The following is an 18,255-nucleotide window of genomic DNA, read 5'->3' as shown; positions in this document are numbered from 1 at the left end:
AAATTTTTGATTCCTTATTTCCTATTTTTTTCCGCCAAAAAACCATTTTGGGGTCTGCTCATCTAAGTGTTGCTGATCTGGAAAAAAACATACGAGGGTTTGATTTGTACATCAAATGGGAGGCGTGATAGTTTTGAATACTTCTGGGTATTGTGTTTAAAAGAAAAACCTTCACAAAATGAACAAATTCAACATCCTTCGCTTCCTATGAATCGATGTATACCTAAGAAGTATGAGAACAACGAAGCCAGCTGACCACACACTTTCAAAATCCCAGAGTACTACAAGGCAATACATTGATGAGATTTGAAATGGTGCAATCTTGCATTATTGGAAGGTTTACATCAACTGGACTCACACAGGTCATTTCAGTTGAACAAGAATGCTTGTTTTTATTAAACAAGATGAAACAAATTTTGAAAAATCAACTGTTTTTCAAAAATGACCTAGACATTCAGAGAATGCGTTTACATTTGAATATGTTAACCGATATCATTAATGAAAAAAAAAAAAAACTGCTCTTAAAAAACATGTGTAAATTAAATCACCTTATTACAAAAATACTGTGCATGTTTGTATTAAATTTTTCCTTTTTTCAAAGCCAAAAAATATGTGTCAGGCTTGTCGAATTTTCGGGGTTGTAATGTTCATTATATAACTTTAAAATACTTTTAAAAAACTTTAAAACTCACTATTTTTCATCTCAAATTTAGAAAATTTCCTGCGGCAAGACCCTCCGGTATGCCACCCCCTCCCCCACACAATTTTTTTTTTTTGTCGGTGTCTCTGGGAGTGCCCTTCTATGCAAGTCAAGTGCCATACCTTTTTCAATGCCTAGCTACGGCTCCCCATAAAAAAGAACAAAAAAATGTCTCTTACTAAGACAAGTGACATGATCTAGTTGAACCAGAAAATTTGTGTACCAATTTTTAGATTGTTTTACTTTGAAAACGCCATGTTACATTTGTTTGTTTAAATTATACACACCAGAAAATATGTATATTGTCATTTTCAAGGTACAAAAATCTGACCTTTATTGGGGGGGGGGGGCCTTCATGGGAGTACATAACCCCCTAAGCTCCCGGTGATGTCTAGCCCCCCCAATAATTTTTGCAAGTCGGCGCCCCTGATTAGCATGAAAATAAATTCAAAGGGATCGGGACTTGATAAAAACTTTGAGTTATAGTAATATTTGAGTTATCACGAATTGACTGTATAAAAACAGCTGTAGAGTAATCCTTATACAAATCCACTCTTTATGTTGGATCTTTGCCAAATTTGGCACATAGGTTCTTTGATGCTCAGGAATTCCTATAAGGGTGTTTACCTAATACAAATCCAGTTTACGTCAGATCTTTGCCAAATTTGGCACAGAGGACTTTTGATGCTCAAGAATTCACATAGGTTGTTTTCAACAGTAATGGCACTGTTAAACGCAATGTTTGCGCCTATTAATAACAATGACTGAATTTTTTGGATTTTAAAATAATCCAAAGAGGTCTAAATTTAAATTTTGAATTATAAAATTGCTTTTTTTTATGCAGTGGCAGGAAATTTGACACTTTTTTTTCTTTATTCAAATTTAACTGTTGAGCATGTGTCACTTGGCACAACTTTTATTTTTGTGGTAGACCAGGCTTTACAGCTAGTTTTTCAATACTGTTTACATTTTCTAGTGTTTATGATCTTAACTGTAAGATAAAATAATGAACATACCATAATTTAAATTGATTAAAAAAAAAAAAATCAGTAACATGTAAAGATGCTTTTCTTTTTGCAGATTACTCATTTCCATTCTTAATTGGCGGAATGTACAAGGGTCATAAATTTACTGACATGTGTTCCAAAGTAATAAGATCAAGAGCATTTTATATGGTATTGTATCTCACATTTTTTGAAATTTGATGTAAAATGAACATTGAACTTTTCTTGTATAAGAAAATACTGTCTTAAGGAAAAAAAATGTCTAAAAGTATTGTCTATGCTCTTAACCCGTTCGGGACAGCAGTCCGCAGAAGATTGCGCTCTCTCAGGACGGCAGCTGTTACACGCGGACTGTGCGCACAGGCCAGGGAAATTTCTCCCGCTAAGCCTAATACTCAATTTCGGAAAGTACGCATACATAATAATGGATAAAATGTATACTTTAAGCAGAAATGAAATCATTTTTTAAAATATGATAAAATATATCAAAATTTCAATCCTAACAAAAAATTGGATGAAAATAATTGATATTTAATAATAAAAATGCAAAATATATTGTTTTTTTACAATAACTAAAAGTACCAAAATTAATATTTTCTACAAAACAGGAAAAATATTTGCGCTTAATATTATGAAATACTTGAAGAATATTGTAACATTTAATATGTTAAAGCCGCATGAAAAATTTCAAAGCACAGATAAATGCACATTGAGCATTTTACACTCATACGTAGTGGTAAGTCTTTTATTTTGCTTTGAGAAAAATTACACATCGCCGTCTAAGTTCTTTGCTTTCTTTTTCAGCATATGATTTTCAAAAGTAACTACTGTGTGAAGAACTCCAACAAAAATAATTTATATTTGTTTCAATGTTACCCAAAAGATCCATAGATGGATCCGTCATAAATTAAGATATTTCCTCCTCTGAAAGATAAAGTGTTCACCATGGCTACCAAATGAACATAAAAGTAAAACCCCTTTCTAGAATATCTTCCCTCCAATCCCATTATAAATGGAACCGAAACTAGAAAGAGTCACTTCAAAATGAGTATACGTTTGTTTCCCTTCTCACTTGCGAGCACATGTTTATATTTTCTTTCACGAAATCCAATAAATCACAGGCACTTGACAGACCCCATTCTGACGTCAGACAGAGAAATACTAATGCAGGAGAGCAATCATTTGAACGGAACATGGATAAGTAACGCCATCTAATAGTAAACATTTCGTTCCAAATCCAAAACGCAGAATAGCGTAGTTAGGCCTGCTGCGTACTACTTACCGTAACGCATGGATGCGTTTTTCGTCTCTGAAGAACCTAGCGCTGACGCAAAGACGCGTCGTTCGTCCCGAACAGGTTAATTACACTCATGTAAACAGGGCGTAAAACTGATCAGTAAAAGTTAGTTAAAGTCAGTATTTTAAAAATTGGTCAATATTAGTCAGTATTCACAGAATTTAGTCAGTAAAGTCAGTTTTTTTTTTTTTTGCAAATTTACCAAATAATTAATTTCAAGCCAATATTCACTGTCAATTTTTTTAAATTTTCAGATAAACTTTGAAAAATGCCAAAAAAAAGCAATAAATTGCTAATATAGCAGCCTAATTTTGCCAATCTGGTAGTCTGTTTTACTTTAAAATCTTTGCTATTATTTTATTGGATTGGAATGATCTAGTTTTATGGAAAACCTAGCTACCCCATTTATTTGTACCTTTCGTCTTTATTTCTGTAAAAAAAATCAATGCACTCGGAAAAAATCATTTTTGCAATCGATTGCTAATTTTTTGCCCTAAAAAAATTAAGGGGGGTGGCAAGGATCCTTTACTTTTCAAAGTGGGGGGGGGTTGCCTCCCTTGAACTCCCGTACTAGCCGCGTATGCTTTTTAATTTATAAATAATAGTTAAGGTTGGGCAACACAGTTGCAAATGTTAATATGAACTTGTGATTCTGTTACCCTTAATTACTTCAAACACATTGTTTTCCATTGAAAGTATCAAGTTTTACATTACCTATGTGGGGAGTTCGTAAGGGTTCCATGCTTGGTCTCTCTCTCCTTTTAAGTCCTTGATCGAAAAACATTGACTTCCATTTTCATATAATTTTCTTGCTAGATGTTCCCAGACATTTTCAATTGTGTGGATTTTTGTCTGGACTAAACGATAGGCATTCAATGACATTTGATACTACATATTTGTTGTGTTAGCAGGGTTTCTGCTACAGTCACATTTTTTGCAAAATGAAAAAATACTATTTCAATTACAAAAATCAAGCAAGGAATTTTCGCTTTTTTGCTTGAATACCTAATAATAGTGTAAAAAACCATGCACGAGAGAAGAAATAATATGTATGGTGATTTCAACTAAATCTTATCACAAATCTTACCCAAGATATTTAAATTACTATTAAGTACAATAATATTTAGTATTACCAACAACTGGGCACTATATCCCCCCGCCCTCAATAAAGGCATTATTTGGACGAGGAAACTTATATCACTTGAAAATCAAGCTTGTGTCCTCTCAATGATAAGTACAATTTTAAATTTTGATGTCAAATTGAAAAAGGAAAATAGCTGCTGTGTACTTATTTCTTTAAAGATGTCAGACTGAATTTTGAATTTAGTTATTAATGTTATTAATTGAAATAGAAACACATTGAGGCATCAAAAAAAAAAAGAGACGTCAATATATTCATTAATTTTTAATATTTTAGAATTCTGCTAAAACTAATTTTCCAATTTTAGTATTTTTGCTGAAATTCTTTTGAGCTCAACTTAAACCCTGTGTTTTAGGCACATGAGTATGTGTTTGTCTTTTTGAAATACACGGAGTGGTACTCCCAGCAACTCCTTTATTAGATTAAAATGGCACTTTAATATTTGCTGATAGGCATGGAAATTTATTTGCTTGCTAGAAATTCCCAAAAATGCTTGACTATTGAATCCAAAAGCATCTGAAGCCATAACTTACCCCCCATCTTGCCCATCTACAAAAAAAAAAAAAAAAAAACTTTCTTTCGCTTATTAAAACATGCCAGTAAAATTTTTATTCATCTGGTTGGTCTGTCTAAGTTCCACTTTTTCTCAGCACTAAATTAAATATTGTTGACAGTCATTTGTCACCCTAAGATGTCATTTTCTTTGCTCTGTTAAAACGTAGGGTTTGTTGTGGTATTGGATTTAATTTACTAACGTTTATGTCTATTTGTGACAAGAAAATAAGCTTTCTCGACTATTAGTGAGTATTAGAGGACAGGATTTGCTGGGCAGACCAAATTGTATTTCAGCAAGTCAAAGCGCCTACTGATGCATCCAACTCAACAGATCTGTAGTTCAATATGAATAATATCAATGTCATGGAATGGCCATTGGTTAGTCCAAACTTAAATCCAATGTAAACGTGTGGCAACATCGGGCCTCAAAATTATATGAAACTTAGACAATATTTTGCAACACAGGAATAACTTGGTTCTTACGATGGAAAACCATGTGTCTGAAGTAACAAGAGGTAATGGAAACACAATTTTATAATTACATTTGTAACTGTGTTTCTCAACCATAAATATAATTCATAAATTAAAAAGTGCAGCTATGGGACACCCGATTTTCTAGTTTTCTTAATAAATTCACCACGTGGTGTTTTAGAAATAAGTTACCCTTACTTGTGTTTTACATACCGATTATCATTATACTTATATGTGATCTATCTTCCATTCGTATTTTTACTGTGGATTGTATTTTATGCTTGTCTATATTTTTTGGACAGGGTGTCAGTCAATGTACCTCAGTCAGGATGTAATTTTTGTACATGAAAAAATATTTGCTTATTAGTAATTAAAACAATCTTCTAAATATGTTCTGAGTTTTACTGAAAAATGCTTTGAACTAAAAATGAATAGGGTAAAGTGTATAATTTATATATTTTATTCACTTTGTATTTCCTTTTTCTTAAAGTTGTTTTCCACTGTGTTTTCAAAGAAAAAAATGTAGATGAAAAACTGCTCTCAATCACTTAATAATATTTTAACCAGTTGCAAGATCATTTAATTTATTTTCCTAGTTTCAGAATTTTTTTTTTTAACTATACAATAAATATATGAATTAAACTTAACTTTCAGTCAAAGTTTGTATCAAATTAGCTGTACATTGTGTTGCTGTACATTACAAACAAAGCTAGTATCTATTTTACTAAGTATAATACTCTCTTTTGTTACACCAAAGTTTGTTAATTTTTTAAATTTTAGTCAGTATATGGTCAGTATTTAGTCAATATTCGTCAGTATTTTATAAATTTTGGTCAGTAAAGTCAGTATTTTTGATCCCCCAAATAGTTTTATCCCCTGCTGTCCATAAATGAAGGATAATTCAGAATAACACAAGAAATTGAATTCTAAAACAAAAATTTCACCTCGGGAATTATCACACACATCTTGAAGAAAAATAGGCAAATTACAGGAAGCCACCAAATGGTGCGGATAGTATGTCACAATGACGAGAGTGTAAAAGAGGGGTATATAAGGAATGGTGGCAAAGAAGTAAAATTGTTCACAAGCGCTTTAAAAGCCTTTCAGTGCAATAACCGCATAGTTATAGCACAAAGGAAGCATTTGGATGATTTTTTACGTGGTAGAATTATCGCACGACTGAAATGTGGACGTACCCAGCTGGAAGTATCCGAGGAACTTGGAATCGCTCAGAGTGTCATCTCCAGGCTTTGAAACAATTCTAAGATGATGGTAATGTGAGTAGACGTTACAGCACAGGTCGCCCCCGAGTTAGAATGCCGAATGAGGACTGGTATTTGGCAGTTACAACAACATGTACGTTTGTTTTGGGGTGGCCTAGATGCTGAATTTCTGTTTACGGATGACAACGCCCGTAATCACCGTGTAAACATTGTAGACGAATGCCTTCAATCGAAGGATATTACCCGTATAGATTGGCTAGCATACTCACCGGACTTGAATCCAATAGAGCATGTGTGGGACATGCTTGGCCGACGAATCGCAGCCCGTCAACTCCCTCCCACATGTCTACCGGAACTTCGGAGAGCATTGCTTGATGAGTGGTGTAATATTCCCCAAGATCACATTGATTATTTGTTACTCAGCATGCCTAGGCGTTGTACAGGCTGTACTGTATCGTCTGGGAGACATACTCTGTATTAATCCAACCATGATACCAACCATATTATACTGTTTTTTGTAAATAGGTTATTTTTTGAAATTTGCTCCAGGGAGTAAAAATCACAATTTTCATTAATTATGTCAAACATATAGCATCCTTTTTGCTCTTTACATTTTGTTTAATAAATAGACTTCACAATTAAGTCAAATTTGTTTTGCTTCTGTCTCTTTCTTTGCCTGAACTCCATTATCCTTAATTTATGGACATAAGTGTATTATACCATTTTGAATTTTATCAATAATTCTATTAATAAGCTATCATAGCTAAAAATATTGATATTTTAATAATGGTTTTAGAGAGTTTGGAGTGGGAGAACAAGATTTCACTCTCAAGTTCACAACAAAATTAAATAATCTTTGAGCAACATTTTCTTAAATTACTGCAGTATTAAAATGCTTTCATAAGCTAATACATAACATTACTGTTGATAATTTTATATTATGAAGCTGTTTGCAAAAATTCTTCACATTTTAGTATTGTATAAATTTCAGAAGGGGGGGGGGGGCAGGGGATTAAACCTGTTATTGCTTTGCGTATGACTCTGCACATCAGTGGTTCCTAAAGTGATCCACATAGACCTCCAGTAATCCATGTCAACAAAAGAAAAAAGTGGGGCTACATGAGATGAAAATAGGGATTTTCAAGCTTAGATCCCATTTAAGCTAGTTTTCACTAAAATTTAGTCATTCTACATGTATAAGTGCTGTAGTGAACCAAACACAATTTTTACCTATGTATTTACATAATACTTATGTATAAAGACAGTCAAAATTTGCAAAATCTGGTCGGTGTGGCCATGGGGAATCCATTGAGTGTTGTTATTGCCAACTTTTGTATGGAGGAATTTGAAGAAGCGGCTCTCAGCACAGCAGTAAAACAACCGACATGCTGACTCAGATACGTCGACAACACCTTCGTGATATGGAACCATGGAAAAGACGAACTTCATCAATTTTTGACTCACATAAACAGTCAACATGAGAATATCCAATTTACGATGGAAACTGAAAATGATGGAAAGTTGCCTTTCCTGGGCGTTATGGTCAACCGTAGAACTGACGGAACCCTAGGCCATTGTATTTATCACAAGCCTACACATACGGATCACTATCTGCACAAGGGCTCCTATCATCATCTGCAACAGAAGAGGGGCGTCCTCAAAACTTTATTTGTCAGGGCCAACAGAATTTACGAACCAACTGCTATTGAGAAAGAACTTTTCCACCTCAGAAATGTCTTCCAAGCCAACTGCTTTTCGAAGCAAGAAATTAAAAGAGCCTTCCACCCAAAAGTGGAAAGACAACCACCTGAAGAAGAACCAGTCAAATCTACAGCCTACCTCCATTACGTAAGGATGTCACCAACAGAATTGAAGGACTGCTGCGCAATTACAACATCAAAACTGTTTTCAAGCCTGCCCATCAAATCAGCGACCTACTACGATCAGTAAAAGATTCGAGAGAGAATTTGTCCGCCGCGGGAATTTACAAGATCCCATTTTTCTGCGGATCGGCCTATATTGGAACAACAAAAAGAAGCGTGAATACAAGAATAAAAGAACACCAAAAAAATTGCCATCTGGGCCACACTGAGAAATCAGCAGTCGCGGAGCACACTTTTAGTGATGGCACCCATGACATTAAATTCAAAGAAACCAAAATACTTTCAAGGACTTCCCACTATTACGCCAGATTAAACAGAGAAGCGATCAAAATGTTCAAACATCCCAACAATTTTAATCAAAAGGAAGAAGGAATTAAGATCGACAAACTCTGGCATGCTACACTTAGACAGATTATCCCGAGAGATACTTCTAGACAACCAGAAACAGCGACGGACGCTCAGCAGCCAATTCCCAATCAGAATGAAGAGAGATCAAGTTTCAGCCAACCAGAAACAAGTACGAACGTTCATCAGCCAATCTTGGCTCAGAACGAAGGGAGAGTTAGATCTTCCTGTGATAACACTTCGATATCTGCATCAGTTGCTTGGAAGCTTCGACCACGCTAACACTGAAGATGGCCGCCGCAGATGCAGCCGAAACGTTTGGAGAAACAACACTAAGACCACAGCAAAACAACCCAGAATCTTACGACATTATTGACACCGGTCATGAAAGCCTATATTCTTACACTAGCAGTACCTGCACGGCTATGCCTGTGCTAAAAACTTAAAGGAAGTCCGTTGAATAAAAAAAATCCACGCCCCCCCCCTTCCCACTGATGTAAAATGATAATTTTTCTTTAACTAAAATGTGTACACACTTTTTCAAAGAAACCTATTTAAGTTTCTTTGGAATAAAAAACTACTCGCCAAAACATTAAATTAGATTTACTGTGGCTTTAAAACAAAATAATCCTCCAACTATATAGTTCATCGCTTAACGCGTACCTGAAAACATCAAGTTGCGAAAATCTAATCAAAAGGGAAATATATTTTGAATGCCCTGCTACAGACGAAGAATCAATACATTAAAAACCGATTGCAAGAAATTTTACTTCTAGATACTCGAGCAAGAAATGGCAACAAATAATATTGTTCAGCTTTTCTTCAAGATAAAATTAATCTCGTGCAAAAAATGGAGGAAGAAATTTTTTTTTGAAATAAATTAATTTTTACTTCAAACGCTTATAACTTTTTTTGCATTCATTTTTCAATGGCCGTTGCTTTAGACCTTGCCGATATTTTTGAAATTATTATTTTTTATAAGCTTTCCATTGGTATTAAAACCGAAAAATCAGACCATTTCTTGGTATAGATGTATGTTCAAGTGGACGTAAAATTGATTTTTAAATTAATGTCTTCGTTAATTAGCGTCCTATGTGGTAAAGGCCAAGATATCGGTGACCCTCGTAAAATTTCGAATTTTTTAATACCTGGTTCAACCTTGCACTCAAGCCCGTTCTTGAGAATTTCGCATATAAGTGCACAACGTCCCCCATCCCATTTTACCCCCTTAAAATTGAAATTTCCAAAAATCCTTTCTTAGCAGGTGCTTATGTTGCAAAATATACCTTTGTTCCAAATTTCAGTTTTCTAGCCTCAGTAGTTTTGGCTGTGCGTTGATTGTCAGTCAGGACAAGCTATTTTATATATATAGATTAATTCAAGACAGTCATAATTTGGAAGGGGGAGGGGGAGGTAGATTTGCACAAGTTAGCAAATTTACTTTTGAAAATAAAAATAAAAGCTTTTGGGGCCGTAGTTACGAACAAAGGTCTGAATATTTGTGTGAAAGAAAAGAGGATGAAAAAATGGAGAGAAAATTTTGGTTGAGAGCTCAAATTTTTGGGAGAAAATAATGTTTCATAATTTAAGAAATTAAACTACTTTTAAGCATTTCTTTTAGAAATTAAACTACTTTTCAATCATGAGATAGTCAACAAACTCATTACACAAGGAAATAATTGTGAAAAACATCGGTAACGTACGCATCAGTTCAGTAACAAATGGTCTCTACTTATGTACTACTGACATTAGGAATTTGCTGAATTTTAGATGACTGAACATCGATAATTAAAGATTCAAAAATTACGAAGCATTATTTACATTGCAGAAAAATTATCATCAATTGAACAAAAATGTGAGAAATTAATTTATTTTCCGTTTTAATTTGCGCTACTGATGTGACACTTCATTTGGTAGAAACAGAAAAGTAAAGATTGGAAAACTCTTACCTGTAGTTCTATACAACTGAGGTGAAAACTTTTTGATTGGAACTTATACATCTCATAAAAGGCTTCATCCCACGTAATCCATTGGAGCCAAACAAATATTTTTTACTAGAAATAACCATTCCGGAAGTTTGCGCTCTAGACATGATATGATACGCAGGGACAAGCATGCTTTTTTTATCGATGTAAATTCATTTTTTCTAAAGCACAAGAGTCAACTCTTATACATAAATATAAAATATGTTACTTCATTTTGTATTTGTTTCTGCTGCAAATGTTTTATAATGCACAGGACTTTTTTGAAACTTGCAATTTGAAAGTGGGACAGTTACCTGACAGGATTTTGGAGCAACAGAAATAGTTGCAGTGTCATATATCAAAGTAAAATCTCGAAATTTTGTCATGGATTGCATGTGCCACAAAGTTTACTACAGTAAAATCTCTCCTAAGGGACGCCCCTTAAATGTGAACACCCTTCTTATGCGGGTAATTTTTAATTCCCCAATTCCAAGGCAAATAACAGTATTAAACCCTTGTCCTGGGTACACCCCTCTATTGCAGACAGTAAAATTTGTCCCGTTAGTGTCTGCATTAGAGGGGTTTTGCTGCATATGGGAAAAAATCTTTTTGCTATTTAATTAGAAGTACTTGAGAAATTCATCTGGGACTTAAATTAGCACTTTTCCTGATATTCACCTTTTTACTCTTAGTCCCCCCTCCCTCTTTGCATGTTTTCTTTTTCTTTTTTCTGCACTCATTCGTTCATGACAGAATGCTTCCAAAGACAACCACGAAGATTTGAGGATAGTGTTGCCTAAAATGACAATATTGCTACCAAATTGGGTTTTAAAAATTATTTCTGACTTTTTTTTGCAACAAATGTTTTGCACAAAATTAAAGATTCTGTTCCAAAACCATGAGCTCACCTGGTACAAAAATGATCATTCTGATACAAAATGGTATTTTTACTGATACAAACCGGTCGTTCTGATACAAAATTGGCATTTTTGCTGATACAAAGCTAATACTGAAATGAACTTTTGATTTTCCACGCATGAGAACTGTGATGCCCTGTCTAAATAGAGAGGCAATTTGGAAATGCAACCTGGGTTTCTCAGCTTTGCCATTCTGATGTTGGATGACAATGTGAGACCAGACTTGGCTTTGAAGAAGATTCTCGGGGAAGGTGCTTGGGAAACAAAGCTGAAGTCAAACACTGCGTTAAACGCTTCTTCTGTATCAAAGCCCTGAATTTTTCCTGAACGTTTTTTTTTTTTTTTTGAAGCCTGAAAAAAGTTCACGAAGCAGTAAATATTGGGAGAGCATTAGTTTTTATGTTATTTAATTTGAACTTAGATATATGATATGATTACATTATTGATAAGAGTAACAAACATTTTCCGCCTCAGCGGCCAAGAACAACACCTTCCTCATCTCAGAGGAGAAACCAACTGACCTCGGAGGGTCAAAATTCAGTCGCGAGGGATCGCAAGGGATGTGGCAGCGCCCTCTAAGCGAACGCGTACAAACAAAGCCTATCCAGCGGTATGACAAAACTCCCAATGTCCTTGGTAGTTACATGGAAAAATAAAGTTATCTTTAATGTTTCATTCTAGTTTTTGACTTTTATACATAACTCTGTCCACTGTCAATAAGGGAAACTTATTCTAAGACGCCTCTTTATCAGAGTTAAAGCTGAGTTCAAAAGTTCTTTAGCATAATAGCTAAAATTGAGGAAACGGTTCTAGCAAAATGCTGAAATGTTACACGTTCTCATATCTTTCTAAAGACATTAGTGTGCTTCATCACCAGTTGAAAATTAAATTCAACTTTCCTTTATGATATATTTAAAGAAATAAATACACTAGCTGCTTTTCTTTAATGTAAAATAAAAAAAAAACCTTAGATTATCTTTACAATTAAGAAAACCCAAGCTTTCTTTTTAAAATGTTGCAAGTCCCCATCCCCAAAAAATGCATTTATTTAAGGGACATAATGCCCATAAAGACTAGGTATTGTTGAACTTAATAATAATAAAAACATCTTAGCCAAGGTTTTAAAAAGATTAAGTTGACTATTGTCATGCTTGCTTCCTCTTTTATATTATGCAGCTTCTTTTTTTTTCATTAATTTATTTTTTATTCTAGCAAAAAAGCAAAAATGATTTGCTTTCTGAAGGTTGTTATTATTACTCATTTTCTGGTATAATTTTTTTTTTTTTAATTTATGGAATCTATACTTGTGTGTATTTTCAAAATGTTATTTGATAATTTAGGTGATTTTTGCTGAAAATTTTTATTTTGTTTTAATTAGTATGCTTGTATCGGGGACATTTTGGACCTGAAAGTGGTTAAAATTACAGACTTAAATTATGAACTTCTGATTCTACATAAGCATTCTATTAGGTATAAGTTAGATGACTTAAACATGATTGTAAGTAAGAGTTTCTTTATTTCATAATTGTTTCTATGTTTTTTAAAAACATGTTCTGAAACTAATTACTGTATGTGCTGGTGTATAAGTCGAGCCACCTATTTTTAAGAGGAAAATTGAAAAAAATCGAAAACCCATGTATAAGTCAAGCCTCTACTTTCTGAAAAAATTGGGAACATTTTACCTCTATTTTCAAATACAAGCATTATAAAAAGGATGAAAATGAAATAGAATGAACATTTTTTGTTTTAAAAAGTCCAATTTTTAATTTTTTGCACTAAAAGGGTTCACTTCTTCAATTGCGAGTTTTGTGAAAAGTTCAATTTGGCTGATACAATTTTTGTTACTTTTTGATTTTATTTCAAATTAATATCAATAAAATTATGCGTTAGAGCCATATTACATTATTTGTTTTAAAAAATAAGCATTCATTGCCGACTATCTTGAAAATTCCCAAATATGACCATTCCCACACTTTGCTATTCCCACACCTGTTTAGAGTTTTACTTTTAGAGTTTCTTTCCTTTACCAAATTTAACTGATGCATTTTTTCAAGTTTTTATGCTGGGCTCAAGTAGGTCGTAATTTTTAGTTTAGGAGATTTGTTGTTACTGTGAAATTTTTAGTTAAAAACTGTAACAGAAATGAGAATTACAACTATACCGCTACATAAAGTATTAAATAGTGTTCATAAATAGGTACTTAACTAACTCTTAGCTTATGTAGAACTGCTTCTACAGGTAAAAGTTACAGGGATTATAATAACACATATTAGCACAATGAATGCTCAGGGACGTAACCAAGGGCGGGGGGTCCATGGGGTCCGGACCCCCCCTCCTGAAAGGTCACTGTCCCCCTTCACTTACATAAACAGTATTTTCCAAAAAAGAAATAAATAAATAAAAAATTCTTTTCTCCTAAATATTTTCATTAATCGACAACTTTCTCACGTTCAGTTAAGTTCAGAACAACAGAACCTCTGGGAGTGGGGGGGGGGGCGACAGAAGTCTTCAACCCGTGGCACGCGTCGCAGACCTGCCCAAAGGAGACATTATTTTAGTCCCCTGTCCCGCAAGAAAATCGCCAGCTATCCGAAAAGGAGACTATCTTTGTGCCCCTCCCCGCAAGGAAATCGCCGGCAGCTCGTAAACAAACATTTTTTGTCAACGAAAGATTGACGAGAGTTATCAATGATGAAAATGTCGGAGACAGGAACTTTGTATGAATGTTTTGTGGGAAGGTCATACAAAGAGGAAAGCGACACTTGAGATGTGTTTCTGAGTTTAATCAGAAATAGAGCAGATCCCCCTCTGTTTTTATTGCAGTCGTGGGATCTGGTGGGCCCTTGTAATATAGCGCCGTTTTTTTAGAAGATGCCTAAAGCTTCTAGAGTTGTGGATAGTGCAAAGGTCGCACATTCACTTTCTCTATCGCCGCCATTGGTATGGGTCGGTTGCACGAATATTTTCTTCCAAAGTTAAAGGGAAAAATCAGGAGCAAAACATTAAACACATAAGAAAAAATTAGCCAACCCCCACTGGGTAAGTTGTATCACAGTTTTTTTTAGTTAATGTGTTTTTTTTTTTCTTTTTTTTAACAATAGGAGCAATTTTATGCATTGTTTTCTCATTTATTTAAAATTTTGTTCAGACAAAAATAATATTGAATATCATTTCATTTTTTAACCAATCAATTCAATTTATTTCACTTATAATTTTCATTCGTAACAATGATGAATTACTTATATCATTGTGTCCCAGAAGCTCGCAACTTTTAGCATTCATCTAACACTCTAAACCTAGTTATTTTACTAACAATATGGAAATATAAAAATTTTAAATTTCTACATTTGGCGGTAGTCACCCGATTTCGATCCTTTAGGAGGTAATCTTTGCCCTATTTGTGATAATACGGCAGCACCAAAATTAGATATACTGTAAAAAGCTAATCATCTTTCGGTGACAAATAAAAAAGGTTCGTAGGTAGTTCGAAGCCTCAATTAGCAAACATTTTGCTCTAAGTCATCAGATGTTATAATCTAAAGAAGACAAATCTCTAGTAAAAACTCGAAGAAAAGTTGTAAATGCCTTTCTACAATCATGAAACTAATGTCTGGAAATTCGTTCTGAATGTTAGTTCGTTTTCATCACAAGGTAACAGAGATTTTGTTTTCTTTCACTCTTTCTGAGCAAAAATGTACCGAAAAGAACTTGAATTTTTGCGAATGTTTTATCTCTTGCTTTTTTATATATGATTTATAAAAAAGGAAAAAAATTATGTATCTGGAGGTAGTAAAAAAAGATGAATAAATAAAGGTTAATATTAATGTAACAAAATTGATTTCATTGATATCAAAGTTAAAAAAAACAAAGAAATTGAAGTTAAAAAAAACTGGATGTATTTGTTTTTTTTTTATTTTTAAGTTTGGAATGATTAACACATGTGTAAAGATGTATAAGTTTAAAGATACATATATATTTCACAATGAAATTATTTTAAATCATTATTTTAAAATACTAACTGAATTGTGTACACGAGGTCAAAAGGAAAATTTATTAATTAGTTTAACTGAAAATATATATTTTCTTCTATCTTCTAGTTCCGTTTTTCAAATAAAATACTATAAATATTCGTGCATATGCTTAATTTAGCAAATTTTTTGATAGCTATTTACTGACTTCTTTTATTCAAGAATTATTTAATAAGTATCTGTACATTCATGGTTAAAACGCACAGTAGACTCCGAATGCAAGAATAATAGTTGTTGTTCTTATCCTCATATGTATAATAGCCAATGATCGAGTAACGCTCCTGACCTCATCAACAATGAAACTTGCTCCACTCCATGATAATTTGATAACATGTTTTGGTAATGTTTAAAATGCAGGGAAAGGCTTTATTGTAACAAGGCTCAACTGGATCCAGAAACTTAACTGTTTTACTGGCGAGACTATGTCATTTCAGGGCACTAAAAAACGAAAAAGTGGTCAACAATGAACGTTATCTACTGAAGCTTAGGGTTAATCCACTGGAGTTAGGGTTTAAAATGTCACCAAACAGGCAATTTCTTAGTTCAAATGTGGAATCAATTTTCATCCATCATATCTTGACGGGCGATTTTCGAGTTGGTTATATAATTTCAAAATATCAATTTAAATCGTATCTAGATTTTTAATTTACAACTTTTTTTAGTGTTTTTACAAGAGATTTGTCTTCTTTTAAATCTTTAGATTATAACATCTGATGACTTAGAGCAAAATGTTTGCTAATTGAGTCTTCAAACTACCTATAAACCTTTTATATTTGTCAACGAAATATGATTAGCTTTTTACAGCAATATCTAATTTTGGTGCTGCCGTATTATCACAAATAGGGCAAAGATTGCCTCCTAAAGGATCGAAATCGGTTGACTACCGCCAAATGTAGAAATTTAAAATTTTTATATTTCCATATTGTTAGTAAAATAACTAGGTTTAGAGTGTCAAATTTTGTTGTGATGATTCATTAATGTTACTATCGGTCATTTCCCCTACAGTTGTTGTTTAAATTAAAATTTTAAATTTAGAATGGAACATTTTGCACAGAAGTTGTTTTGAATCAGCTTAATGAATAGAACTGCGGATTTGATTTAGTTCATTTGTTTTCCTGAAAAGGGGTAAAGACTATACATAAAAATACTATGTATATACAATGTGTTCGTAAGTGTATTCATTCATTTTCCTAAATTCTAAAAGTAATATTTCCTCTTATCACCCTTAAATGACCCTGCATGCGAAACTCCTTAAATAGAAAATGTCCAAGAAAAAATGTTTAATATCTTTGAGGGCCTAAAAATGGTATTTATAAACATATTATCATTTAAATTTTGTTCAACATTTTGACAAAGAAATTTTATTTTTTAACTTAATTCATCGTAAATACCATAACTGATCCTTAGATATCTATTTTAGTAATACATCACAAGAAAATACTTATTAACGAGCAACAACACTTCCTATGTATTTTAGTTGTTTGAACAGCCTTAATAATGTTTTTCTAAACTTTTATACAAAAATACTATAAAAAAAAAAGATGAAGATTAGAAGTATCATTCCATTTCTTATTGTTGAATGAATTCTAAAAATATAAATGAATTAAGAAACATTTCGAGTAGAGACGTACTGAGTAGCACTTTGGCCGAGTACCGAGTACTCGGCCTTTCACTATTCGGCTGAGTCAAGTTTCAATTATGTTTTAAGAAATATCACTGACACACACATGACGAATTATGAACTGATTGGAATAGTAGTATAGACCTACATGTCCAAGTAATAGTTTTTAAAACAAAATTCCAGCTGAAATTTAATTATGCATTTTTTAAAAGATTTTGTTTAAGTCGATAATTTTACAAATAAGTTTTTTTTAAAGTAAAAATAAACAAATACATAAAAGGTAGGATTAATCAAGTTGGAATTAAATCAAAGCATATCAATCTATACTTCTAGTCCGGCAAACCTAAATAATTTTTAAAAGCAAATGAAACAATGTTAAAAGCACAAATGTGCAAGAACACTGCAGACACGTCTTTCTGTATTACAAGGAACATCTTTTTCAGTGCATAAAATGTGAGATAATGAAAAAAAAAATCGGATATTTGTCCTATGTCTTTAAATCCGTAAGCTCACATTTTGTGCATTGAAAAAAGCATTCCTTGTAATCCCAAAACACGGGTTTGCAGTGTTCCTGCACATTTGTGCTTTTGACCTTGTTTTATTTTTTAAGAAAAGGTATTCTTATGCTTCTTATATATAATTTTGGAAGTGGCAAAAATCCATTTAATAATATAAACATTTCATATTTTCTGTACTTACCTTTTTTGCCCCATTTTTAATAAATAAGTTTTATTAACTTTGGGGCTTTAAAACATAAGATTTACTCCACTAAAGCATAACAAACTTCATTATTCTCAAAATTTGAATTGTAAATGATCGCAGTATATTATATGCTTGCACTTTTTTATTAATTGTAAAATCTGCTTTGAACAATATTCAATTTTTTACAACTACTCGGTGTTGACCGAGTACCTGATTAAAGTTTGGCCGAGTACCGAGTAGTTACCGAGTACTCGGTACGTCTCTAATTTCGAGCTTCTCTTTAATGAGCCTTGGCGATATTTTCGTCCATAGAAGCATTAAATGCAGTCCAAAATCTAATCAAAACAGTCAGGAGTTGGGAATTATGGAGCATTTATTGAGTTAGACAGTTGATAATGTAGTTA

General features: G+C 33.1%; 1 protein-coding gene across 3 annotated transcripts in view; it reads left to right on the top strand.

Moving 5' to 3' along the window:
• Positions 1-18,255, top strand: part of LOC129235200 (uncharacterized) — a 138,446-nt gene that overhangs the window by 45,865 nt on the left and 74,326 nt on the right. For all 3 annotated transcript variants that reach the window (XM_054868907.1, XM_054868905.1, XM_054868906.1), the window contains 2 exons: positions 1,781-1,875; positions 12,879-12,998. In XM_054868907.1, coding sequence (XP_054724882.1) covers positions 1,781-1,875; positions 12,879-12,998 — 215 coding nt within the window. The remainder of the gene's footprint in view (positions 1-1,780; positions 1,876-12,878; positions 12,999-18,255) is intronic.

This window comes from Uloborus diversus, chromosome 2 (assembly GCF_026930045.1).
Source record: "Uloborus diversus isolate 005 chromosome 2, Udiv.v.3.1, whole genome shotgun sequence".
Classification (NCBI taxonomy): Eukaryota; Metazoa; Arthropoda; class Arachnida; order Araneae; family Uloboridae; genus Uloborus; species Uloborus diversus.
This window is presented reverse-complemented; position numbering and strand designations above follow the sequence as displayed.